This window comes from Vidua chalybeata, chromosome 15, assembly GCF_026979565.1.
Source record: "Vidua chalybeata isolate OUT-0048 chromosome 15, bVidCha1 merged haplotype, whole genome shotgun sequence".
Taxonomy (NCBI): domain Eukaryota; kingdom Metazoa; phylum Chordata; class Aves; order Passeriformes; family Viduidae; genus Vidua; species Vidua chalybeata.
In genome coordinates, this window is record NC_071544.1 from 14,381,258 (window position 1) to 14,408,638 (window position 27,381).

Sequence of the window (27,381 nt, forward strand, 5' to 3'; positions counted from 1 at the left end):
GTCAAATGATAAACCCAACACAGAGTTCTCCTGAGCTCCCCAGTGACTGCTCTGTACTTGAACTAAAGATGCAATAGGCCAGTGTTGGAGGCAGCTCCACCACGTTCATCAGTGTTATTACAGATATGATAGACAGTGTGATATTTTCCTCCTGAAAACAATATTTTCCAGGAACTTAGAACCAGAGGAGCAATTCCCTTCTCACCCAGCTCACTCTGCAGCCAGTGGAGCTGCTGGAGATGCAAGGAATGCATGTCTTGAGTCCCATATTTTTATGGAGGTTTCAGAATGTGATTATGAGGTCTGTCTAGCAGGAATTATGTTTGGTTTCTCCAAACTCATCAACTCTGAAAGTTCACTCATAGCAACCTGCAATCTGGCTTGGGGGAAAAGAAAAAGTTAAACAATTTGTGAGCTTCATGGTTTCTTCTTCCTCTGACTGCACTGACCTCTTGTCTAATGGGGAAGATTTGGCCTTAAGGGAGTCTGAAACAGAATCCAGTTTCAGGCACTGGAATTTAAACATCCCAATTTCACAACAGGCTGGTGGAATTCACTGGGGATGTGCCTAGAGAGGGCCAGAAGGAAATTAATGCATGTTGGTTACTTCATCTGGCCATCCAGGTTAATTGATGCAACTTTGGCAGTCATTATAAAAAGGGGATAAATAGCATTTACATGTGAATATTTTCCAGTTTTTCAAACACGTTCTGGAGGTGCATGTGAGTAGGCAGCAAAAAATTCACTGGAAAGGGCTGGTCCTCAATGGCTTGTCCCCACATTTAAATAAATAAATATATGTGCACACATAAACACAAGCACAGAAATGCATCCAAGCCAAGATTTACAATAATGGGTGGGTAAGGCTAGTTATAAGATCTATATTTAGACTTACTTTAAAACATTTTAAAAATAAAGACACTGCATTTATTTTTAAACTGTTGGCTCAGAAACAGATGCAGAGATGTGCCATACAGAGCGTGGGAGATGCTTAACTGTCACCTCATGTAACCTTTTCTTTCATTCTGTATTCTGCATATTTTCAGCATTTTGTCCTTTGCATGCACTTCTCAAATTCCACAGTGTAGGTGCAGCCACCTTTAAAATTGTCCTAGGGATAATTTTGGATAACATACAGGTAGGTTTTTTTTTTCCTTTTTTCACCCTTCACAAAGTCTTTTGGAGTAGACAGTATTGAAAACCATTGTTGAAATTTGTTTGTATGCAGAAATATCTCATTTTGAATATTGCCTCTCTCACTTTTAACCTTGTTATTTCTCATCATCTCTTCAGATTATTTAAAAAAAAAATATTACCAGGGGATGCATAAATGAAAAACTTGGTGTCCTGTGTGAATTCCTATCAGAAGCTTTTTAGCCTAAACTTGGCTGTTTCTCAGAATTGTAGACTTCTGACTTGTAAGCGCACTATGGTCAGAGCAAAAAAAAAGGAATCTTCAAGAGAGAAAATTGGAAAAACACCAGCTATCACATCCAAAATCTCTGAAAATGAGATTCACAGGGAAATACAAGTGGAGCTGAATCATAAAAATGAGATGAATTATGCCTAGCTGTAATGAATATTATAGGTGTGGTGCTCGTGGAAGGGGCTGACCTGCTGTGAGGTTTAATTTAGGTCTTTAATCCCTCTCCATAACTAATTTAAAATCCCTTAAGAAAACAATAGTTTCCACACACCTTTATTTCTAAATACTAGCTTCGACTTGTCTACATGAAATTACAGTAAGGCTACTCACCCAAAAGCAAAAGGACTATTTTGTCTAGACCCTGGATGATGCAGCAAATTGTTTAACATTGAAACAGTTGAGTTTGTTGTTGTCTAGTTTGTAACATTTAAATAGAAATGTATAATTTGAGAGCTTTCAGTAGTCTCTGATTTCAGCAGCAGATGTATCACCTGCTTCCGTGACTGTTCAGGGTTTGGGGTTTCTTTTCTGCAAAAATGTTGACAATAAATGTTATCAAGGGTAAAAAAAAAAATACAAAAAATCATCCCAGCCTGTCTGATAAACATGTTTCCCTGCCCTCACACCCCAGTGAGCACTGTGACACTATACTTTTATCATCTAGTGTGTGCTCAGAATGAGCTTAGAACAGCAATTGCCAGGAATAGGCAGGCGATAAACTGCATTGATTTAACACATCTTGTTTTCAATCATGCTCGGATTTTCTGAGCACGCATTTTTCCTGTACTTCAGCTTGTAGCTTTTATCTGACGAGCTGATCCCTTTTCACTGGAAAATGAAAAGGTCGCACAATAAGACACGGTTTACTGGAACTTGAGCATGCACCAGGGAAAGTATTTTAGATAAATACTGTCAGACATAGTGGAGCTGAATTTCAACAACACAATTGCTAAACAACAATACTTATTACTCTCTAGAACAAGCCTACAAGCAACTTATGGCTTACAGCAGGGGAGATCTCAGAGTTAGGCTCAGTAGTTAAAGAAACCTTATTAAAGCTTGTTTAAAGATGCAGCATTGCTTTTGCCTGACATGCACCAACCAGCCCTGCCTCAGGACCAAATTAACATCCCTTCAATTCCTGTCCTAGGTAACTTATCAATTATGGAAAACCATACCAATGACTTTTCTTATTCTTTTATCTTTTTTTTTTTTTTTTTTTTGGCAGAAAGGTGATTGACTACATGCTTGATTTAATTTAATCAAATGGAGCACTGGGTGCTGGTAAAAAATAAAATTATCCAAATGTGAAAGTAATTTAACTGAAACTAATTCATTAACCAAGGTGAGTCACTGAGGAGGTCAGTAAATAAGCAAGGAGTAATATGGCATGAACCATTCACCAAAGACCAAGGTTCAGTGGGCTCAGAAGAATAATTCTAATTCATTTCCCTCTCCCTTCTGAATGATTGCAGTGATCCTAACCAGTACAGGACTGGAAGCAAAATATCCTCACTTTTTCCTATCAGAAGGGGCAAAGAAAATTTCCAAGTTATTTTTACTACACTGATTATACCCAAGAAAAGATACCACCTATTCTTCATGGAAGATGCAATACAAAAGGAAGTTCCAAAACCAAAGCTACATCCCCTCAAATCTCCTCCCCATTTCTCAGCAATGTCAGTGCAAAATCGGTGTGAAATATTTATGTTTTCCTTGCTTCTCCTGAATGTGCTTATTACTCATTTAGGTCCAGCACAAACTCATCCTAGATTGCCTTTGCCCAAGAATCTGAGCCAGTTTAAAATAGAACCATTCAGGCAAATTTTCTGAAACTACACTGCCACTGGCTGAAGTTTAGCTATTCTACTGCATATACACATCAGCTAGCCAAGCCTCCAGCTCTAGTCAGAACCATCCATCTTTTGGATATTCCACTCACATTGTAAGTCTTACAGAAAAAATATCATAAATATTATTTAAGTTACGTTTTTGAATTATAATTTTAAATAGGCAAGTCACAAGCAAAGGGAGAGTACTCAAGAAAAGCATAAAGTAAAATCCAACTGTGCATGCAATGCTGCCTCACATTTAGCTCCATGAGCCTGACTGCAAGAGAGCATCGATTTCTCCTTCTCACCTGGCAAAGTTTTTGGGGTCTTTTTTCTAGAGGAGTAAGTTGAAAATCCATGCTGCATTTTAGGGTTATCTCATGCAGCACAGGCAGAATTCTGATATGTCTTCTCCATTAAGTGCTCATAATCCCAGGAATGAAAGAAACTTATTTCTTCCCAGGGTGCCTGTTAACTGAGAAACTCAACTGAATGCACAGCTCAGTTAAGCATCTTCACACCCGCAGACCATTAGTGCCCCATGGGCAGCTCTGCCAGGCCCTCCCTGCCTGGGGCTCAGCAAAGGAGAGGATGGGATGGAGCTGATGAGCAAACACCGACAAGGGCTGGTGCTCCTGACAAAATGAGGGCTCTGGGCCTGGACTGGCTTTGGCTAAATTGTCAGCATTAGATCACCTTGCCAGTCAGTTACAGAGGGATCAACAAATCCTACAGCTCTGCCCCCAAACACGAGCTCAGCACCCCTGAACACGGCACAGAGAGATCACTGGTCTGGAATCTGGAGCCTCACAGGCAGAAGGGAAGAGGAAGAAAAATAATTGCTTATATCCCTCCCTTCTCATCTTGCCTCTCTTCCACCCTCCCAATTTACCTTCTAGAATATACTCAGTAAACCAGTGAAAGTGATTATGGAAATTAAAATATCCAAAGTGCAACCATTTGCCTACAAAACTGATATCTCAAAAAGAAGCTGTAAAAGACAAGGATGTGAGGAACCAGCCTGAAACTCACTGTCCTGTTATGAAACTCTCCCAATATTTCATTTACAACAGGAAGGACTATGGTTCTTCAGTGGTCACTGCTGAGTTTGGGATACACAGCAAAACATCGGAGCTGGCTGATGGCACCCCCCCTCCCAGTGCAGTAACCACATCCCTGTGCTGGAACTGGATTCTTTTTTCCAAAATTGGAAATATTAAAATATCCCTAATTAACATAGAGGTGGAATACACAGATTAAAGATTGTGAAATGATCAGTAAATAGAATGAAAGATGTAAAGTTATGATGGGTAACGAGATACCATCACATAAGTTTATAATCATGCACTAGTTCTTATTTCCTAATTTTCTAGATACTATTGGCAGCCTATAGGAAATTTCAGATCTCAGCTCTGAAGTTCTCAATAAAATACCTTCCAAGTAGCATAGTATTGCTATTTTCTCTTGTATAAAACAAATACCTGCTTTCCATCCGATTCAAAACAAAAGCAAACCTCCTGTAATGGATTACATTATTCTGCACATTTTTTTTTCTAGTAGATTTCATAAGAACTGTTGTCATAAAAAATTGCCACCAAAATCTATGTGTATTGTATTAATACGCCTCAAAGTTCAATACCAACACAAACAGTATCATCAGGTGATAAAAACAAAGATACTGCAAGTGTGACATGAAAAAAGAGTATTCGAATGTTAAAATCTAATTTAGCAATTTGCAAATTGCTGCTCTAAAAGGAGGAATTTAACATTAATCTTGCTGGAAGTGGCATATTTATCAGGAACTGATTTGCAGTTTTCCAGGCAGTAAGCAATGATATAAATACACTTCTGGGTCCATCAGCACTATGCAAGAGTGAGCTTAAGCAGACAAACTCAGGGAGGCCCTGGGTGTGTGAAGGATTAAGCACCTGGCTGCCAGAGTTCATTCATGTGCACAGAGGATGCACTGATGCTCCTGCTCCAAACCTGCTCCAGCACAACTGCCCCGGGGTATCTCTGCTTCCTGCTCTCCTGGGCAGTGTATCCCAGCTCCAGGGAAGCTTTTCCCTCCTCCCACACGTGCATGCCAAGCCCATCCCCTCTGTCCGGACACCTTCCCTCACCAAAAAGGGGCTGCAAAAATGTCCAGTATCTTGGGCTTCAGAGAAAATCACTTTGGTTTTGCACTGAAGCCCCCGTGTTGATGCTGGACAGCCCATGTGTGCCCCTGGGCAGCTGTGTCCATCCCTGCAGAGCCTGGGCACAGCCAGGGGGGCTGACCACACCTTAGGGGTCTCTCAAGAGAGGAGATTCCCACCAGTGGGGTTTTCTCACCGTGTTGACTTTGATTTCTACATTCTGTGTGGTCTCTTCCCTGTCTGAGCATGATACATACCCAGTGGTAAAAGCAGTTATTGAAAATAAACCTAAATTTTAGCTGATTGAGTAACAAACAGACACTGACAAGGTCCTGTGCATCCTGCTGGAGCAGATGGATCCTCACTCACCCAAGCTGAAGCTGGGGGAGACACAGCAATCGTATTTAACTCTAGGATATGCAAACTGGTTGATGCTTGCTCTAAAAAGCAAAAGGAAATGCAATGTCACCTTTTTCTTCCAAACTTTGCTTGTTGCACAAAACAAAAGTGAACGAGCAAAAGAAAAGGAATAAATTCCCATGGGATTCGCCTGCACTACCTGTCATTTCCTTTTGTTCCCTTTCCTTCTGCAATTCCCCCCACACCAGCAACATAACAGAGTCCCCTTCAAAAACTACTATTTCAGTAGTTTATCACAAATATAAAGTAAAACATGAAATACTGAAGCACAAATAAAAGGAAACTAAATACACTATCTCCTGGGCACCTTGAAAAAAACTAGAAAAAAATACCTTTTCTTAACATTCAAATATTCTGAAATTAAATAAGTGGAAAGGGAGAGGTGGGACTAATGCAACTCTGTTTTAAAGCTTCTTGTGCTGTGAAATCCCATATTATTCTATAGGCAGCATTCACCATCAGCTAAACTGACCCATTGAACTCTGGTGTAAGTGTCAGATGGCAGAATTTCATTTCAAGTACTCTTGAAAAACTACTCAGGGTTGACTTTTATGACATTTAACTACTAAGCATGCAAATCATTATTTATTATTTCTTAGGCTTTCAAATCTCACTGGATTAAAGAACACATTACATGATTTGGTCAGGATTTTTTTCAGCTCTGTATTTTAATCAGATTATGGCTGTGGAGACATTAAGTTTCAGGATATTTCCCCAGCAAAGAAGATGCATTTCCACCAACAAGAATGAAGTCACCCTCTTTGTTGTGAACCTATGCAGTGTTTTTTTTTTCCCTCAGTATAAGAGCTTTTTCCACATTATTTGGCATCATACATTCCCTGTAATTTATAGCAGCCCTGAATTATTTCTCAGTTTCAGAGCTGGGGAACAAACAGCCACAAAGCCATAAAATTTAGGTACCTATGCCTATTTAAAAATCCCAGCAGGCACCTAAATGAACTTTCAGGACTCTAAACGCAATTAAAATTCTGACTTTAGGTAACAGGGTCAAAATTACAAAGGAAGCTTGAGACTCAAAAGAGGGTTTTCTGCCACTGGAAGAAAAGCTGCTGCTCTCCAGTGCTTGGACCTGCAGTTTGAGCTGTCTGAGGCATCAGGAGACATTGACATCCTTCAATCAGTCAAGTTTTAGTGAACTAAATCTGTAAATAAGCACAAGGGACAAAATTTTAAATTTCTTTCTCTGTGCTGTGCTGGGCAAGGGTAGAAGAGTTGCCTGTTGGGCACAGTTTTTCAGTTGTAAACTGCAGAGGAAAGGAGCTGTCAGTCAAGGATAACCTCCCATTCAAAGCACATAGAGCTTTTCAACTTCAAAAGGCACTAATGAGTAAAAATTAGTATCTGCCCATCCTTGTACTACTGCCTTCAAGTAGAATTTATTCTATTTGAAGTTTTTTGTAATGTGTTTGTATTCTTAATTTATTCCTAGTCATCCTGAAAGCTTTTGGAGACATGTAAGATCACCCCCCAAAAATGCCATTCAGTGACTGTCATTAATTTCCCATTTCATAACATGTTTCACAGAGGAAAAGCAGCATTTTCCAACCTGTGGTGTACAAAACTCCTGGGCCCCAGAAGCCCTGCAACTGTTTCTTGGTGGCCCATGAAAGGGTGCTAAGAGAGGTGCAAGTCTGTTGTCAGCTGGTTTAAAGCCACTGCACAATTCATTGTTCAAAGTTCTGCATTTGTATTGGAAAATATTCAGGTGTCCACAACCCTAAAAATGTTGCAGAGACTGCAATAGATGGTTTGTTGGCACAAGCTCTCCTCCCGCTGGAAGATTTGCTACATACATTGAGGCACCAGCTTGGAAGATTGTGGATATTTTCTGCTGAATGGGGCCCTTGGAGAGGAAATATTTGATTTACTGCAGAGTTCTCATTTCCTTGAATTGCAAATAAAGTGTAATTTGATTAAATGTAAATGAATCCTACAATACTTTTGGTGGCTTGTCTGAAACAATTGATTGTAATGGGCATCCATCATTTGGCTTGATTTTAATTCAGAGACAAAAAAGGCAAAATGAGAAAACTAAAGCAAGTGCCACAAACATTCTAGAGCTGGAGCAGTCGAGATTCCTGGCGTTGGACTGTCATTCCCATTGTTCTCAGAGTAGAGGGGAAATGCAAAAGCAGAAGAATAATGGGAAACATACATAGAAATAGATCTGGAGGAAAATTCCGTTTTTTCACATGTTCTGTTAAATCAGCCTAAGGAGCACAATCTGTTAAATTAATTTTAACATCAATATTCTAAAATGAATGAGTAAGGAAAATTAATATTGCTCCGTGTTTCTCAGTTAGAAGAAAAGCTTTGTTTTTATAGATCACCAAAGTCCTTTTTCACCAAGATAATTTCCAAGTGCATAACACTAACTTCAGCAGTTCTTGTGGTTTGAAATAATAAGAGAAGTGAAATTACTGATACATACAAGCTTGATAAACTTTTGGTGTCACTTTCTTTGTATGTGGAACTACACCAACCACAGAGATAATAATAGATGACCAGATTGTAACTGCTTTATTGCTTCTTTTTCCTCATAAATTTTAATTTTTGAAAGTTAAGTGAAAAATGTGGTTTCAATTTCCTACAAATTACACACAATTGGGTTTTAACAAGAACATAGAAAGAGATGGTACGTTCGTTGGAGTGAATTAGGGAGAGGAGTTTGTGTCTTTGTCTTTCAGCATCATCAGAATAACAAAGTTCAAAATACAAAAAAGATGACTGCAAAAAAAAAAAAAAAAAAAAAAGCAGCTGTACAATGTACTAAGAAAAGCAAGGAGTAATTCTTTATCTAAATAAGCTCTGAGTAATTTAACATGAAAATACCTGCTCTAGCCTTTCTCCCCTCTGTTTTGCCAGACTAGAGCTTAGAAGAACTCAGGCTGCAGACACGTTACAGGAAAGCCTCTAACAAGCAAACTCTGTGTACATAAAATCCTTTACCAGCAGTGTCAGAGCTGCCCAAGTGCTGTGCAAAGCAGCCCTGCTCAGGCCATATTAAAAAGGCCTGGATAAACACTTATGTGGAACTACCAAAACAAGAGCAGAAATGAAAGCCAAGAGGAGACAGAGATAATATTGATTTTGCCCAAGAAGCACAATCAGGGGTTCAATCAGGGTGTGGCTTTACCCACGGTACCCACACCTACAACTACAAAACACTTATTAAACACTATTTAACACTTATATCTTAAATCATACTAAAGGTGACCCAGATTCCCTTCAGCAGCAATGGTCCAAGAGAGGTTTTTGAGGCACCTGGAGTAGGTAAGGGCAGCACCAAGCAAATGCTGAGAGAGGATCGTGCCAGTGCTGCCAGCAGAGAAATGAGGGGTTAACTCAGGATGAACAGGGAGGTGACCCAAGTGAAACCAAACCTATTGGTCAGCACAGCTCTGAAATGGGGGCTGGAGATTAAAATACAAAATGGAAAATCCCCTAAATGCTTGTAGTCAGGCAGTCAAAACTTACAGTAAAGACTGTAGGTATTGTGAAACTTAGAATAATCCCATGAAAATGTGCAGTTGACAATTAGATTCCTAATTTAATCAAGCACTTAAGTAACCTAAAGAACTTCCTTGACTTCCAAGTTGTTTGGCTGCTTCTGTGTAAGGATGCTCTTGAATCCTAAAGCATATCTATTGATTTACACCTTTTAAACAAAAAAAATAGTGAAAATTATGTAGTAATGTATGTAAATATAAAGCCTTTATCAGTTTTCTTTAAAATGTTTAAAAATACTCAGAACTTATAGAAAAAAAAGTAGGAAATAAACAAAAGAAACATTTCAATGAATTTTAGTTTAAAAGAAATTTTCATTATCATGTTGTATGTGAAAAAATCAATTTCCCTAAGGAAAAAAAAAATCTGGCACTGTAACTAGCACTTCAGGGGGAAAAAACCCATCTTCCATAAAAATTCAAATTATCAAATTTGCGAAATCTAAAGGGACAAAAGTTATTAGGGAATTACTGCAGAAATTTCAGAAAATATCTGTGATGAAATTCATGCAGCTTTAGACTTTATTACACAAATCCCTAGGATTTTTTTTTTTCTGTAAGAAAACTGTGATTGGCCAATAACTGTAAACCTCAAACTGTTTTCTAAAACCACACACGTGTACTGATGAACTGCTCTGCTGACACCCCATGACATGGTTTTGTTTCCTGAGTTAGATTTAACACACATTTTCTGTCCTATGACTGGAATCACCAAAGGCAGAAAAACCCCACAGGCATTGCCAGTGCCTTAAAAAGATGCTCCAGTCCCAACACCTCAACTCACAAGAAAAGAATTCTTCCAGTGAATGGAAATGCCTGGTCCTACCTCCTTCCAGAGGCAAGAGCATGTCCCCATTGCACTTGTCCCTTCCTCACTGGAGATGCCAAGGGTGCCAGGGAAGAGGGTTTTCTTCACCCTACGTGTCTCCACAGAGCCAGAACACACACCTCTCTCATTTATCATCATGCCAGCTCTGCCTGCCAGCCTGACAAGGATTTTTCCCTCGGGGCTTCTAAACTAGAGATGTTATTTAGGTTACAAAAACAATTGCACGTTTGCTGCTTCCCGAGCTGCGAGCGCGCAAATGAAAGGCTCTGAAATCTGCCAGGGCTGCGGCCACAGCTCATCCTCAGGCCAGGGAAAGCAGGGATGGAGAGAGAGCTCTGGGAGAGGCACCACGGCCCTCAGTGGCTCAACTCCTACTGCAGGGCCCTGCAGTTCACAGAAAGCAATTTCCTTTGGCCTCTGCATCAGCCATAGATTATTTTCTTCCTTTCATTTTTTCTCCCTTCCCCCCATTCCTTGAGCAGAAGTGCCTCCTTTGCTCTGTCCCCCTCGCTGTATGGATTAAAGGGGAAAAAAGGACAAACCCAACAACGCTGAGGATCCAGAGCAAATCCTGCAGATCAATGTTAGCTGAAATTTGCAGGAGGTCTGATCTGTTCAAAACTTGATCATCTGGTCTGGCTCCTATTTCTAGATAATGATCATGGGATGCAATAAGTTTGCAGCACATACAGAGCAGCTTCCTCACAGAGCAGGACGCACCTTTGCCTCCACAAGTGCTAAAATATTGCCCTCTTACAGGACTTCACTGGGTTTTTTTTTATCTCACACAATTTCTCCTTAATTATTTCCTTTTTTTTCACATAGGTAAATCTTATCTGTGCTCATTATAAAATTCTCGCTGCTAAATTATTTATGCCAAACAATCAAGTGTGGTACCTTTGCAGATGTCAGCAGATAAACAGAAATGCAATGTTGCATGATGGAGTTTAATGCTGTGGAAATGTCGGGGTGCTTATTTTAAAATTCCACTGACCTTTGCCATCCTTTTTTCAACTTTTGCTTATTGCCACAGTAAGGAAACGCTGCAACGAGATCGGGAATTTTTACACGAGGATGCTGAAAGTCAATATTTAAGGGAAGCGTGTTTCCTCAATGACACCATTGCTGATTATGTGCTATCAAGAGGCAGCAGAAAGGCACCATTTATATAGACCATGGGCTGTATACAAAAATACAAAATACAGCAAAGAGCAAAACAAGCAAAGTCAAACTCCAGCGTTGCCTCAAGAGGAGCACAATATCTGCATGTTGTTACAGGGGGCTGCTGTGACACTAAGATATTACAGGTTTGTGGTTATTTGAGGGGTTCCTCTCTTTCCCTGCTGGCACTCCAGGCTCTGTGGGACCTGTGTAACAAGGCAATAGTGTCTGGGAAATAATGAGCAGGGGAATGCAGTGCTGTTCTTTCATTGCAGTGTTAGGTGCGATGTTGCACACTAAAGCACCGGATCAATACTTCCAGCAGCAACCCGTTCAATACACCTGAATTATTGCTTCATTTTTCTTCTTATTATAGATGAGTTGTGTTATTATTTTCCCCAAATCGATATTTTACAACCTTTTTTATCCGTTTCTCCATAAATTTTGTGATTACTTTAAACTGGGAATTCCGGTACACTAAATAAGATGCAGTATCTGAGAGGTAGTGAATGTACCAACACGATTTTTTACTCCAGACACTGCTTAAAGGCAGATCCTAATCAATAGCTAAGTAGGAAAATTTTTAAGTTAGAAAGTTGGAAGTAGCACCATGCTCACAAAAGGAAAATCCAGGTTCCTAGAAAATACTGGCTCCAAAAGAAGGCTATTTTAGAAACACGGGGAAGGAGAGGCCTGATGGGCACTTTGCGTGGGAAATTTAATTCCAAACAAATATGCTTTTTACTTCCCCTCAGCTAAAGGGCGACCATAATTCACTGAAATTGTTTCTTACAAAGCAGATAATCCTGTGCACCTTAGAGTGATTTAATTAGCTTCCGTAGCTGTCTCCTGCTAAGTGTTTAAAGCATCTGCAAATCAAATCATGTTAACTCATCTGCTGCACCACTTTCTTTGTTCTGTGCATAGGACCTTCCTAATAGCATTAATAGAAGCATGAGTTTCCCTGGAGAGGGGAGTAGCAAAGTGAGTTAATTACATAGTTATTGTAAAATTGTGTACATTATTCCACAGATCACACTGGGTAAGTATTAAGTTGCTACACAAAAAAATAATTTTGGGTGATCCCAAGGAGCAAAATGGCACAATTTGAAAGGAAAATGCAGATTCCCACCAAAGCTGGAGGAATTCTGCCAAATTCCTGCACGCAGTCTGCCTGGCCTGGCTGCTCATGGACTGCAGTGCAGGATCCTGGCTCTTCCCTACACTTCAGCTGCAATTTCTATCCTCACATTTACTGCAGGATTACAAGATTGAGCAGTAGGAGGTACTGTAATCTCCATTCAATGTTTTATAACACTTTAAAATTTTTAAAAGGAAAAACTAAAAAAAAAAAAAAAATGGTATTTTCTGCTATAAATTGTATAGATTTCTGCTCAGATCCATTTGGTCTAATTAGGCATCACAGATCCCTCAAGGAGCAAGTCCAGCAGTTTCTTTGGATCTGGGCATCAGTACTACAGTGGGGCAAATAATTCACAACAAATGATTCCCAGTCAGTAACTATCCAAAGAGATATTTTTCTCCAATTATTCTGTTTAATTAAAGTATTTGTCAAACAATTTTTCTGACTAATCTTACCCTTATAGATAGATAATTACAGAGTGGATTGTTACAATTTTTTAACTTAAATTCTCCATTTATATGTTCAGCAAAGGCATCACCTCACCTGTGTCTTTGCTGCTTTTCAGTAAAAATTCTTAGCAACCAACAGTGAGTTTTACATCCTTTTGTTCAGGCAAACAGCACAGAAAATTCACTTTCCATAGCACACTCTGAGTTTTTCTCAGAAAGGATTGTTTCAGCAAACTCACTTGTTCAAACATTCACAGGGAGCAAAACACTACAGGGAAAATGAAGGAAATTCATTGCTGAAACACAAATGAATATTCATGGTCCACAGAAATACCCTTATTTCCCAGCCCTAATCAGCATGAACATCTGTGAAAAAAAGTCTAATGGGGGAAATTGGAGGGGGGGGGTCATTTCTATCCTTTCCCTTAGGCCCCAGTTTAAAGAGGGTTCATTTGTCCTTTTAACATAACTCGCAAGTGATGCGAGGATGAACAGTTTTGGGGAAGAAAGGAGGTGAAGGCTTGGCCTTGTCTTTGGGAAATCTGAACTAAATTCTTCATCCTAGAACAAAAGATACCTGGTGCAGGTTTTTGTTCCTGTCCCTGGCCAGCCAGACCTGTGCACTGCCCAGGGAGCTCCCCTATCAATGACAGCCCCTGAGCTGACAGGAACACCCAGGGAAAATCCAGTCTCAGGCAAATGGGTGAGGCATGGCTCAATCTCATCCTTCTAAATAACTGACATGCACAGTTCAGTGCCAGATTTAGGGGAACAACAAAAGTACCTCAAAATTAAAAACCTGTAGAAAAAATATTATTGTTTTTCAGTAGGATGGCCACTTGAAGACCTGTTTTTTTGGAACAGCAATGTAATGACTATATCTAGTAGCTGTGCACAACATGCCTGTGAGCTTTAGGGAGAATTCTTTTTGGAGTGGTGAAAATAGTCAGAGATCTACATTTGGAAAAAATATTTCCCCAGCAGAAGTGACCTTTCAATGTGAATTCATGGTTACTTCTGGCAGCAAAATCTTGCCTTTCATTTTTAAAAATACAAGCTTGCTGCTGGAGCTGCCTGAGCACACAAACTATGTATTTTTATTCGATGAGTTGTAGCCTTCTACAGAAACTATCCCACTGAAAGCTGGGAACTGGGTATAAGATAGGAGAGAAAAAGCAGAACAAAAGAAAAAGGGGACAATAAGTAGATGTATTTAAGAAACTATCAGGCATTGCAATATTGGGGGTAATAGTTACTTTCCTACACAGCACCTGGCATGTGGGGCACTGAGGGTGAAATGCTTCTCACACAGCTTTAGCCAAATAAATTCTTACTTGAGAAGTGGCTCTGAACCCATGTGCAGGCAGAGGATAGAGGGAAGTTTCCTGAAGATTCCCCAACATCTTAAATGACATCAGACAGTCCAGGGGGTATCAGACCCAGAGCTCCAAAGGGTTCACTACATTTTTATAAGGTATAAGAGGGCCTCATGATGTTGAAAAAGGATAAAACCCACCCTGAAGATGCTGCAGCACTAAAAAGGGACATAAAATTTCATAATTCTTCATAGGTATCCCAGTTTTGCTCTGTAATTTTCACAGATTTAAAATGGGGAGTTTGGCACCAATTTCTGTTTTAACACTTATTTTTACTAGACGCCTGTTACAATATCTTAAATGCCATATGCATTTTCTTTCCCATGGGGACCTAAAAAATGCCATATTTAGTTGCTTATGTGGGGTTTCTCTCTGTGTTTTTTTGGTTGGGTTGTTTTAGGTTTTTTGTTGCTTGTGTGTGATTTGGATGGTTTTTATTAACTCTCTGTCTGCTGGGTGTGGGTTTTCCTTTTTTTAACCACCAATGCTGGCACCTGGTGTTATCCAACAGCAGTTAAGTCCACGACTCTTCAAGCATAGAAGTTAACCACAATTTATGGCAACAGGAAAAAGAAGAAAAATCATATTTGGTAGAGAAGGGAGAGGATAGAAGTTAAAGACATTGAGAGATGAAACAACATGTAGATATGGCCATGCAAATGCCTTAGGGCAAACTGTGCAAGAGTGCAGCTCTTCAGAGGCAACTGCCCAAATCCAGACTATTGTGATACTGCCTGGATGGCTCACACTTATCTCCCCAAGCTGTAAACTGCCACGAAGTCCCCTGGTCCTTGGCAGTGTAAGTTTGGTGTGGAATGGAAGAAGTTCCTTCAGAATAGCTGCAAAAGCACAGCCAAATTTACATCACACTAATATGTTGGTGTTCCAATATATCAAATAACTTCTGTCCTACCTTGTGGAATAAAACATCTGCATACGCTTGGCTTGGCAGGATTAAGGCTTGATGGTTTTATAGTCCTCAATTAACTGCTCACAACAGACCAGGGGCAAGATCCAATGGCAAAACTCCTTTCAGTGAAGGTTATACAGTTAGATGCTGACCTTAAACAATCAAGCTTGAGATATATATATATATTTTTTTTTTTAATGAAAAAAGAAAATGTAGCAGTTTTAGCACCACAGTGTTGTCCCTCAGCAACAGCAGCAGCTGGGCGATGACAGACACCTGCCAGGAGGTCCCGGGGAAGCTCGTTGAGATTGGTGGAACTTTTGTGCAGATTGACTCTTCAAGGAAATTCTACTTCTCTAAGGCATTAGCCAGCCATTATCATGACATAAATGTGGCCCACTGCCACATGTCTCATATAATTTAAAACACCATGGCTACAACTCCTTTCTGAGTTGGTTTCTGTGGTGTCACCAACGCAGCAGCTCTGCAGCCTACAGGGCCTGTCTGCACTGCAAAGTTCCATACAAAAGTGCTCAAAATAACTTTTAATAAAGTAAGGATGGACACTGTAACCTGTGCCAGGAGGCAACTCTGCAGAGCTTTGGCGTAGCCTGAGAAGCTGCCAGGCTTGAGTTTTGTCATAGTGTGATTAAACTGTTTCCAACATCTCTATCCAATCACCAGGGCAGACCACATCACTTATGCACTTGATATCTTCTTAACTAAGCAGAAGAGTCTGTGTGAGTTCTTGCAAGATAGCAGAAAAGTACAAAGAACTTCATACTCCATGCAAAAAATTGCTCTTGCATCCACTGAGATGAAAGGCTACAAGTACAAGATTTTCCTTTTATCTATATATTAACAAAAAAAAGCCTGAATCTGTAGACATGGGCTATATTGAGGCACATCTTCTCTCTAGTCTGCTGTCAGAAGCTCTAACCAGGCTAGATAAGCACTACTGGCTGTGTAGGGATGCTGGTACAAGCAGAAGGAAGGAGGCTGCCCAAGTTCTGCCTCCAGGGAACTATGCTGCACATCCCAGAGCTGGGCACTTGTGAAACAAAATGCCTCAGCAAAATGAGCCCTCACTAACAAGCACCTCAAAGGATTAAGCACATCTTAAGGAGACTATTTGGCAGGCAGTGCTGTGTGAGAATGTGCCTCAGGCAGCTGTGCACTAAATTCAGGTCCTGACACCCTCTCCAGAGCCAGCGTGGGCACCTCTGAGAGCCTGGCCATGGCTTGGCCACTCTTCAACCACAGCAAATCCTGCCCACCATTCCAGCAGAAACCAAAACACGCTGCACCCCACGAGAAGAGCAGGAAGGATGAGTTAAGTACATGCATTCCTATGAGGAAGCCAGAATTCCCAGTCTATTAATCATGTCAGTGGCAACAAGTAGTCGAGGATTCAGCTTTCTGGACCAGCAAAGAGACAGTGCCTTGTCGCTCTTCTTAGGGCACAACATCAAAATACTTTAAGATGATCAGTTCAAACTCTGCTGCCACTCTAAACTGCCCATTTCTGTGGTGTTTGTCTAACCTGGATACCCACACATTAAAGGCAGTGAAGCCCCCTGTAGAAACAAAGTACAATGCAGACTTTTTAGAAATTCATCTCAGCTCCCTGGTTTATTGGCCTTTTTTTTTTTTTTTAAGAAGAGGGAATAATATCTCATCAAGTGACATGAGCTAAAAGGATAATAAAAAAAGATTAATAATTTCAGTCTGGAATAAGAGTTTTGAAGCAAGGGTATGAAAATTTAAAGGTTTTGGGGAGGGGATAAAGAAAAGAATTTACAAGGCTTATTTTGTGAATCCAGAAGGTTAATTTATCATGAAGTCTGGAATTTGAAAAGCAAAAAAAAAATGGTTTATTGGCTCTGAAGGTCAGATAACAATGTTATATCATATTCAATGGGTTAGGGTTCCAAGGGTCTACGGGGTTGCATGACAATTGCAGGAATCCTTATGAAGTCTATTTTATACCTTTATTGTTAATAGCTTTCTAATCCTTTACCACAAATTTATAGTTTAGAAATGGCAACACATCTTAAAGATTAAAGGTATGTGACAAACAGTTCATGTCCTCTAATAATCAAATCACATAGTTTAGACTGGGGGCTTATCAGGCTTTTTCCTACTCCATGGTTTCATAGGTAGAAAATACTTTATATCCCTATTACATGAATGATGAATGGGACCATTGGTTATGGGCTGTTATTTGCTTGGCTGTAGTCAATATGTTTTCTTTGGACAGGGACTTCAGTGATTTATTTCTCTTTTGGCCTTATCACTTATTAACTCAGGGCAGACAGAAACAGCCAAGGTTGTGAATAAGGACTAGTGCCCATTTAGACTTCTAATATCAGAGAAAATATTCTTTTTAATGATCCAGCTACCCTTTTCTGCGTAGAGTCTGATTGCACTTCCCCCTAACTAGAAAATAAAGGTCATATTTCTTAGAAAGTGTATACATAAAATATGCAAAATAATATGTTTCCTTCACAGCCAGCTTTATTCTGACGGTTGCTGTAATTGCTTTCATTTTGAAGCTGTGCTACAGGTACACTGCACACTTTCAGTGATTGTGTTTTGCAGTGCGTTATGGTGCTACCAGTGTTTAAGAAATACCAAAGATATGAGGGTTCTGTTGCTATTAGCATAGAACAGGGATCTTTCAGTTTAACTCCACCAGCCCCTCTCTGCAATCACGTAGGATTCCTCCCATCTTCCTTTCCTGACTTTCTGCAAACCAAACCAACCAGTCTAATACTGCTAATATTCCACCCTGATAACTCTCCACATTTCACTCCCCTGGGCATGTCCTTACAAGCTTCAAAACAAATATTTTGGTAACAACATGAACACCCCAAACCACCACCAAAATAATAAACACTGGGATTATTTCAGCTAGAAAATCTTGTTCCAAAGCAATTGCAGCCTTTTTTTTCCCCCCTCAAAGTTTCCAGGCAGGGCAGGTGACTGACTCAGTTAATGGACTGGAACATACAAAGGGCCAGGCTCAAGCTTAAACTCAAACAGAGATTTCCTGAGAGCAGTTCTTCTCCTCAAGGGCAGGTAACACCCAGATCACATCACTGATGGGGGGACTTGGAGGGAGAGTCTGCACCAACCCCACCCTTGTTTTCCCTGCAGGGTCCTGGCCCCAGCAGTGGTGCCACGAGTCCTTCAGGGACTGTGACAAGCTCCTCTGGAGTCCCCATGGCAAGGCCCACTTGGGAAGGAACACTTGGCACAGTGAGATAAAGGGGGAACCCAATGAAATCTGCATTAGGATATTTTTTAAATAGTTGTTAGAAGGATTTGGTTTTTTGCTTGTTTCCAGAGGAATTACTTAAATTCCCCGGTAAAAGTTTACATTTACAAAGGTTTGTTTTCATTCATCCTTCCTTGATTGTGCTCTAGAAAAAGGATTTACTGTCTCTCCTCCATAGAGCCTCTCTGAGATCAGGAACAGATTTTCTATGGAGCATCCAAAGCACAGGGTAACCTGCAGCACAGGGCTCTCCTGCTCTTCAGAACAGACAGCCCTTACTTTAAACTTTTTATATTTCTTTGCATTGAAAGATTTTTTTTTTCTCTTCTTCTGCAGCACTTTCTGACTATTTAATTTCAGGACATCTGATACTTTTTACTCTGCCACCACTATTAATATTTACTATTGAAAGGCAGATAAAAATTGCTGTTAAAAACAAATGGCATTCATTTGCTAGCTACCAGATCTCATAGATGGTCACTCTTCTGGAGAAGTGATGTGCTCTATATTTCATTTCAGCTTAATGACCCTCATATCTTTGAGACTGAAGAATTTTATAAACACATCAGGATAAAACCTGAGACAGCATCAGACGTGCTGGATCTTTTCTTTTATTTTTATTGTTCTGTTGATGGTGGCCTTCTCCCCTGATTTATACTAATCAGTTATTTAAGTGCTCATGATTTAATAATAAACACACATGAATGAGGCATTGTAAAACTAATGAGGTTGTGGATTACTGATTTTGAGAATAACAGCCACTAGGTTTTAACATTTCCCAGGAACCAACAGCCACACAGCTATGGCCAAGGTTAGCTGGTGTAAGGGTCAAACTCCAGTCTGCAAGGATCAAGAAAAGCTCCAGTGGAGCTACAGGAACTTCTTGACAGCCAGTCTGTCTCTTATCACCACTTCTTTTTCCTTCCTTTTTTTTTTTTCTTTTTGTTAATGTTCTTTTCGTTAGTCTACAAACTCCAGAACTCTCCATTCTGAAAACTGATTGTTTCATTGATTATGTACTTTTTGAATTTAGTTATTGGTGCTTCTTTGAAAAGAGAAAATTTTCCTAGCAAAGGAAATCACTGAAATTCACTGTGTTGGAAACTTAAGGGACTCAAGATCAGCTTTTAAATAGTTCCAATTCTGACCAGATCTCTGTACGTGACTCAACCTCTGCTTCCAGGACCACGGGCTCAAGTTTTAGATGGTAACAGGTAGTTTTTGTTCTCTTACTCTCAAAGGTATTTGACTTCAAAAAAAATGAAAAGAGAATGATTCTCAGAAGACAATTATTCTTGTGCTTCTGTAAATACAACCATCTTAAATTAAAAATCTAAAAATTAAATCACCTAAAACAGAGACTTTTGGAAATGCTACCCAAATAATTTGTGATCTGCAAGGCCCTTCCTCTTTGTACACAGACTCAAATGTTTTTGGAAGAATTTTCCACGAGACCATTTCTTCTTTGTAGGAAATAGGGGAGTGGAAAGCTCCCTGAGAAGCCCTGTGACATTTCAGAGACAGACGCAGTTTCCCAGAAATTCTGTGAATATCCTGACCTTCACAGCACCAGGATTTCCACATCTCTCCACACACAGTGGCCTAACACAAACACTGGTCACTCCTGGCAGTGTCCACTCTGTCCTGCTCAGCCTTTGTCACAGTTATCCTGCAGGACCAGAGCTCAGCATGGGGGTTATTGCCAGCCCTGTGTGCCTACACTCATCCCCCATCCAGCCATTCCCATTAGCAGCACTTCTAGAGACACATCCCACCCCAGAGCCCACAGAAAACCCCAAATGGCCCGTGGGGGAATTGGTGCCCTGCCAGCACACAAAGGGTTCAGCCCACAGCCTCCCTGCAAGCCTAATGCAAATTAAAATGGTCCCTAAATTCCAACCTGTATCCAAGCATGCAACCTAATTCCAAAAGGAATTTGGGGTACTGCTCCAAGAATCTGAATTAACCCCTGTTGCACACAACCTCAGTGACACAGCTCTGTATTTCTGGCCCCCATGAAGTCCTTTGCTCTGTTTTGGGGAAAAAAAAGCACAAAATCTTAAACTGAGCAGGTGGTAGAAGACACAGCATAATGCATTTTTATGGGTCCTCCATATGTCCTTTCCAATATGCAGTGAGATAAATTTTCATCTCACTTACAGTCATGCAGCTCCACTCAAATCTTGCAGCTTAGTGCCACTGTAAAAGTCATCTGTGAAATTCATGTTGTCCATGGTGCATCCATTTTTAAAATAAAAACAAACCCAAACAAAATCTCAAAGACCTGTCTGGGTATCACAAATTTGTGCCAACTCTCATTTCTTATTTAAGTCGACCATATATGCCCTGAGACACTTTCCTATGGATTTGTACCTCTAATCTCTTCCTTTATCTCAGTTTTTCAAGTCATGGTCGTGACACACATTTGACTCCCAAGCTGTGACACAAAGCTGAATTCATCCAGTACTCTCCAGTGCCAGAAGAGACTTAGAGATGAACAGTGCCACAGCATGTCTGGGTATTTCTATGTGTAATATGGATTTTTAATATTATTCCAACATGAACACACATTCAAGGACTGTTCAGACTTCTGTATTTCTAATAACGTTCTTTCAGGAATGTCAAAGCTTAAAATCTAAGAAATAATTGCTCTCTAAGTGCATGCTAATGGCTCGCTCTGCAGATGGAAAATAAAAAACTTATGTTTTCTTGTAAGCACAGGGTTGACACTGGTTTATTTCTTTCAGAAATACTCACAAAAGCCAGGATTTCTCTGTATATATGTGACCTTGATTCCTAGATGGCACATGGACTACTTAGAGATCATGTTACTAAGTTATTTGCAGTTAAAGAGGAAAAAAAGGCTAAAATTAATGGGTCACTGGGTATTTTCTTCTGAGAACTTAACTACTTAACAGTAAGAAAAAAACAGTTTACAGCCAGGTGGCTTGAGGGGATATTTTGTTGAACACTGATTAAAAATAATTTCTTCTAAATGAGACCTGACCACAAAATGGGACCATTAACGAGCAGGGACATTCTCACCAGAAAGGAAACTACGCTTGATCAACTCCTGCACCGCCCACAAACCCCAGGTCTTGTTCTCTCTCTCACACACACTCTCTTTTGCTTCTCCCCCCCTTGCTTTTTCTGCTCTCCCCTTTTCTTGTTCTTAATAGCAGGGTAAATAAGCAGCAAGTGATGCTGAAATGTTTTCGGCCAAAAACAGAGGCCAAACTCCTCTGAGAAAACATTTGGCCTCTGTGGTTTTGTAATATGTTCCAGAACACTGAGTTCACTGAAGAACATTGTGAAAAACTCCCATCGGCTGCAGTGATGCTGGGGGAATGTTACTGTATCCCAACTTCCAATTGGTCCATTTCCTGCAGGCCTTGTTAAAAAAAAAAAAAAAAGAAAAAAAAAAAAAAGAAGAAAAAAAATAGTGCTATGTGGGAGTTAAAACAAGTTCTCATGGGAAAAATGAATGGCAAGAAATTCTAGCTTTAAAAGAAACAGCTAATCTGCTAGTTTGATTGTTCTTCAAAACTTACAATGAACCAATAATCCTAATTAAAACCACTTGGCCTAGTTCTCTAAAGCATCATAGCTTTTTCTATGCTTCGTTTGTACACACCATAGACTATTAGTTTTTTTCTAGTGCTCACTAACAAAGTGCTGACTTTGTTGGGATGGCTGAGCTAATTTCGTGAACTCAGTGTGAAACCTTAGCTAAACAAAATTGTGGTAATTTTCTTTAATTTGTAAAAGTGATTGGAGTGCAAACAAAATTTTCCTCTTGGGTCAATCCTATAATTTTCAATTAACTAAAACTAATCGGCAGGCATGTACTGAACCTGCATTTTGTTTAAAGGGCTGGAAGGCACTTCTGAAGGTCAGGATGCATTAATTGTTTTTATTTTAGTTTCATTTAGTCCTTTTTAAAAAGCTACATTTAAGTTCAGGCTGGTTCTAAAAGGAAAATGCAAATTGTGTGAGGTAGGATTTCAGTCAAAACACCTTTTCTGTATCTATTGTATCTCTGTAAGTAACTGCAGGAGAGAATTGCCCATGGACTGGACCACCTTTGATTTTATCATTTTTGTTCAGTATTTCATAACTTCCATTTACTGGATGAAAAATACAGTGTTTTAAACATCAACCAGAAAATGCATATATGGAAACACTCTCCCTACTGGGACACTTTATTTCCACATTCAGCCATCTGCTTCTGGGCAGACAGCTAAACGGCTGCCCTCCTTCTTACTGGAAAGCTAATTAATGATGATCTGAAAAGCAACCCCAAAATGGGTTCAGGCCATTTTTACATTTAAAGAAATCATCAAAAATTGCTTTGCAAAGTTAAGGGGAGCAGGTTTCCCCCTTTTTTCCCTTCCATATCCACATGTGCCATTTCACCAGCCCCAGGGGCAGCCACCCCAGTGGGGTGACAACAGGCAGGACAACACAACTTCCTGCAAGACAGAGAGGAGGGAAAGGATTCACCTCAAACAGTCCAAAGCTCTGGGCAACACCCTCCTGTCATGGTTCACACCATCAATTTGCACGAGGCATCAATTTGACCTTTGCTTTTCCTTTTGTTCCAACACATTCAAAACTCTAATTCATTTTTTTGATATGGTGTGTTATTGTCCAATATATGGATTTTCCACACTTTGCTGAAATCATAACGCTCACAAATAAACACATACAGCTTCCACAAGTGCCTGCTGCTCAGCCAGCAGGGCAATATGTGAGCATTTTGAGAGCCAGTTTAAAGAAACCCAGTGCATAATCTCATCTGGGGGAGAGGGAACTTGAAAAAGACAAGAAAGAATTATAAGGCACCTTTGTTCACCTTGCCTTGTGTTAACAAAATTCAAATGAGAGTTTCCTGCTCTTCTCTCCTCTACCTCAAGTCCCTGTGTGTAAACTGAGAGCTGGAGCAATGTATGAGCCCAGTGGAACTCAGAATGCCTTAATCACAAGTATTGATGAAATATCCTAAAGTTCCAGGTGCAATTGAGGATGAGGAAATGAATTGTACTGGGTTGTGCTGAACCACAGTTCAGGCAAACAGTTTCAGCATAGTCCTGTGTGTAGATATGAACAACAAGTGCATTAAAAGCACATCAAAACCAGAGCAAAGCTGTTAATTCTTGTAGCACACACCTTTAGATGAATCAATGACACACATCCTTTTAAAAAGTTAGGCTGCTATTTGATTTATTTCCCAGGCCATTCTGAGAGTGGTTTGACACTGACATCACCTGCAATGTTCCAGAGAGTTTTGGGTTTTTTTAGGCCAAATCACTCAACTTAGTGGTCTCCAGTGTGGGAGACCACCCCAAAGCACACTGCAAGTTGCTGTGTCTGCAGCACTGACTGGGCTGAGAGCTACTTGAGCTCCCTGGAAGCCAGAGACAAGTGAGTTATGGTGAGATGGGCTGGCAAACAGGCTTTGAACCCTTGTAGCACCTGCTGGACAACATGAGATGGAGATGTTTAGCAGGATCCTTCTCAAGGCAGGTTTGTGTGTCTGGCTCCTTGTGCTTGCACTCTTCCTCTGTTTGTTTAAGTACTGGAGTATCTGTTTCCCTCCTTCCTCTCCCCTCCTGGGTAAAGAGATGTCCCATTGCGAGGACAAACAAGCCAACAAAAATCCCACACTGGTGTGCTTTCAGATTCATCCCTACAGTCCCCCAGTTCTCCAACCTCAAACTGGTGCCTTCAGTGACATCCTCAGCCAAAACAATAAGATGCAGCACAGCTTTTAATGACGAAAGCAGAAGCCCTAGCAAGGGTGATACATTGCCTGCCCTATTTTCCCCCTTATATTTAAAGCATCCATACCTGTGTAAATGAATCTTCCAGGCGTTCCCTTGCAAAACTGCTTAGACTTGTAGGACAATGTGACTTCTACAACCCCTGGGATATGTCGGGGAGGCGTCTGTACACGGATGGCATGTGGAGTAATCAGCTAGAGAAAACATTGGGAAGGGAGAAGAAAGAGAAAACAAGCACTGTTAGATGCTGAACACCTCTTTAATAACACTTTCCTCTCAGACCACAGTAAATAAGCTTTCAAACATGTAATTAACCTGTCAGTGTTTGAATACAATCTTGATGTAACCCACACAAAAGCCAGTGACCACAATATTTACAAGCTTTCTTGTAACAGCATTATTCCTGTTTTCATACATGGCAGGCACTTGCTTCCCAGCACAAGCACCAGCCCTGGTTTAATGCAATAACTCCAGCCTACAGCAGCAGGACACCCACGTTTGCTCAGATGAATTCTGGGGTCATGACAGTGTCCAACAAATCAGATTCATAAATGACACACGATTACACGTGTGAACATGGCACAGCACAAGTCCAAGGTTTTAAAAAGTCCAGCCCCCAGCTGACATCTGTACACTAGAAAAACACCTTGTGCTGCTGTTTTAATTTTCTGTTCATTTTGTGGAGGTGTAACTGATGCCTGTAGAAATGCAATCTTGGCTTCTAAAGGATCCTGGATCTTTCCTTCAAAATTATGAGAGCACTCAAAAACAATGTACCAAAGAAAAGCATCTAGCCATCACTTCCAGTCTGCTTCACTGCAATGACTGACACACATCTCAGAGGGCTTCTTCAGGTGCAGATTTACACAGAAATAAGTAGATAAACCTGACTTTCTTTTTATTGGGGCAGGGGATTCTGATCCTCTTGGCACAAAGGTTGGGGCGGGTCAGTGCTGCTCTTTCCAGGCTCTAAACCATTTTTGCTTTTTCAGGATTCTGGACTGGATTTAAAATGTGGTCCCTGAAATGAGTAGCAGAGCTATCTAGGAGTTCACTAATTCAGAGCAAGATTAACTCAAATCTCTGCTGCTCTCAGAAACTACAGCATTGTCTTCCCCATCACCAAAATGTCCTCTTCTCACTGATTCTGGTCCCTCATAAAAAAACAGTAAAAAGAAGTCCAGACAAAAGATGACGTGATTGTGTCCAACAACCAAGATACAGCTCTGGCACATGGATAATCCTTCTCTGCCTGTGGCACATTAATGCACCTCTAGAGAGGCAAATAAAACCAAGACCATAACCTGGCTTGACAGGTTATGAGCAAAGTGTGAGCACCCCATGCAGTCAACTGCTCTATGCTCTTGGTCGAATCATGTCCTGGATTAAGGAATAAATTTCAATAGATTTTTTTAAATAAAAAGCTTATTTTGTTCTTATTTTTACTAAGAACCAAATGTTTCAGCATTGTAGTAAGGCTCCACCAAAAAAAAAAAAAAAATCCAGACTTTGATCCAGTTCTTTGTTTAGGGCACAGGACTAAAAAAGAGCACAGAAGGAGAGTAATATCTGTCTGAGAGCCATCTGTGCTACAGAGGGAAATGGCACACACAGTAGGGAGCTCTCCATATTTAAAATAAGAAAATTAATATTAAATCAAGTTGAATGTGAAACCCAAAACTACCAGCATCAAATTCTCCAAAAGTTATTCAGATCCACAGAAGTCAGAAGCCACATGTCATTTTAGAAATTATCATGTAAGGGTTGATGTCTTCTTGTTTGGGAGCTCCAAAAGTGTGTTTTCAGGCTCTGCTTTGGAATCATGTGGTTTAGAAACTCACTTACTTTTAAAAGAAACCTGCCTTTTTTCCTAAATTGCTCACTCTATCAATTTGGGAAAAAACCTAAAAATTAAAACAAAAACCAAAACCAAACCCCAAACTTCCAAGGAATGCTTTTACTTAAACTGTGTTGTCTTACAGTTGAGCTGACCAAAGCCTAAAAGTCCAGGCCAATTCTCTCCATGCCCTAAAAAGCCAGCAGAGGCAGAAGGCAGTGCCAAGCAGCAATTGATTTTTAGTGCTTCAGACACCTCTCACGTTGGGATGAGCCACTCCCTGGAAGCTTCGACCCTTCCCCACTGAACCAACAGGACAAGCTTAGACTATTTGCTCAACTGTAAGCAGCCAAATATAACTGAGATAAATCCCATCCTCAAGTGGTTCTGGTTAACTGGGTGAACTGGCAAGATGAGAAAAAGTTTATGGCATTTTTGGGAAAAAATATTTGTAAAAACAGCCAAATATTTTAGTAGTAAAGGTTAACAAGCTCATCTTACTACATCAGCATGAGCCTTGCATCCCTCACCCCCATTCTGGCATGAGCTATACAGGCAGCTTCTGGTTGTATCTTTGAATTTCCCAGCATTTACTGGTCTGTCACCACTTTAATGTTCTTTAAACATAATTTGTGGCATTTTCCAATACTCATCTTCCCTGGTTCCCAAGAAATGTCTGACCTATTTATGGTCCATTGTTACAGAGAGCTGGGGAGAGTTAAGCAAGTTTCCTGGTTTGTTCTCCACAAACAGTTTGGTTTTCCTTTGTGCTCTGAAGTAAATAAGTTTAACTGTGTTTAAAACCACAAATATACAATAATGTCGCCCACACATTCCCAAAGGGTGAACATTATGTCTGAAGTCTATGGTTTAGGACACTCAGGATGTATTTTATTCCTCTTTTCCCTACAACTAAAGCTTGGGAGGTATACCAGGAGAATACATGTGCCTCTTTTGCTTTTTCTCCATCACATCTGTCATTGACCACTGGCAGGGATTCGGTGCTGGGCCTTTGTTCTGGGTCAGCCTTCAGGTCTCCTGCACACAGAGGGAACTGGGCAGCTTGGTTACACACCAGGAGTTCCTGAGATTGCTGTCATAGCAGGAGATTGGCTTTAAGGGACAAAAAACATTCCCTTGCACATCAAAACCTCCCACCTTGAATGCCAAATTCTGGTTTCACAGCACTGCTAGGATCTGCTGTGGACTGGGAGCAGCTGTCCAACTTGTCCTGACTCTGGTTTGCAATCCAAGTGACCCAGTTGGTGC

The 27,381-nt window shown here is 40.4% G+C and overlaps 1 protein-coding gene across 4 annotated transcripts in view; it reads right to left on the reverse strand.

Annotated features, from left to right (window-relative positions):
- Window positions 1–27,381, reverse strand: part of EBF1 (EBF transcription factor 1) — a 266,307-nt gene that overhangs the window by 34,111 nt on the left and 204,815 nt on the right. For all 4 annotated transcript variants that reach the window (XM_053956790.1, XM_053956787.1, XM_053956789.1 and 1 more), the window contains exon 10: window positions 24,343–24,469. In XM_053956790.1, coding sequence (XP_053812765.1) covers window positions 24,343–24,469 — 127 coding nt within the window. The remainder of the gene's footprint in view (window positions 1–24,342; window positions 24,470–27,381) is intronic.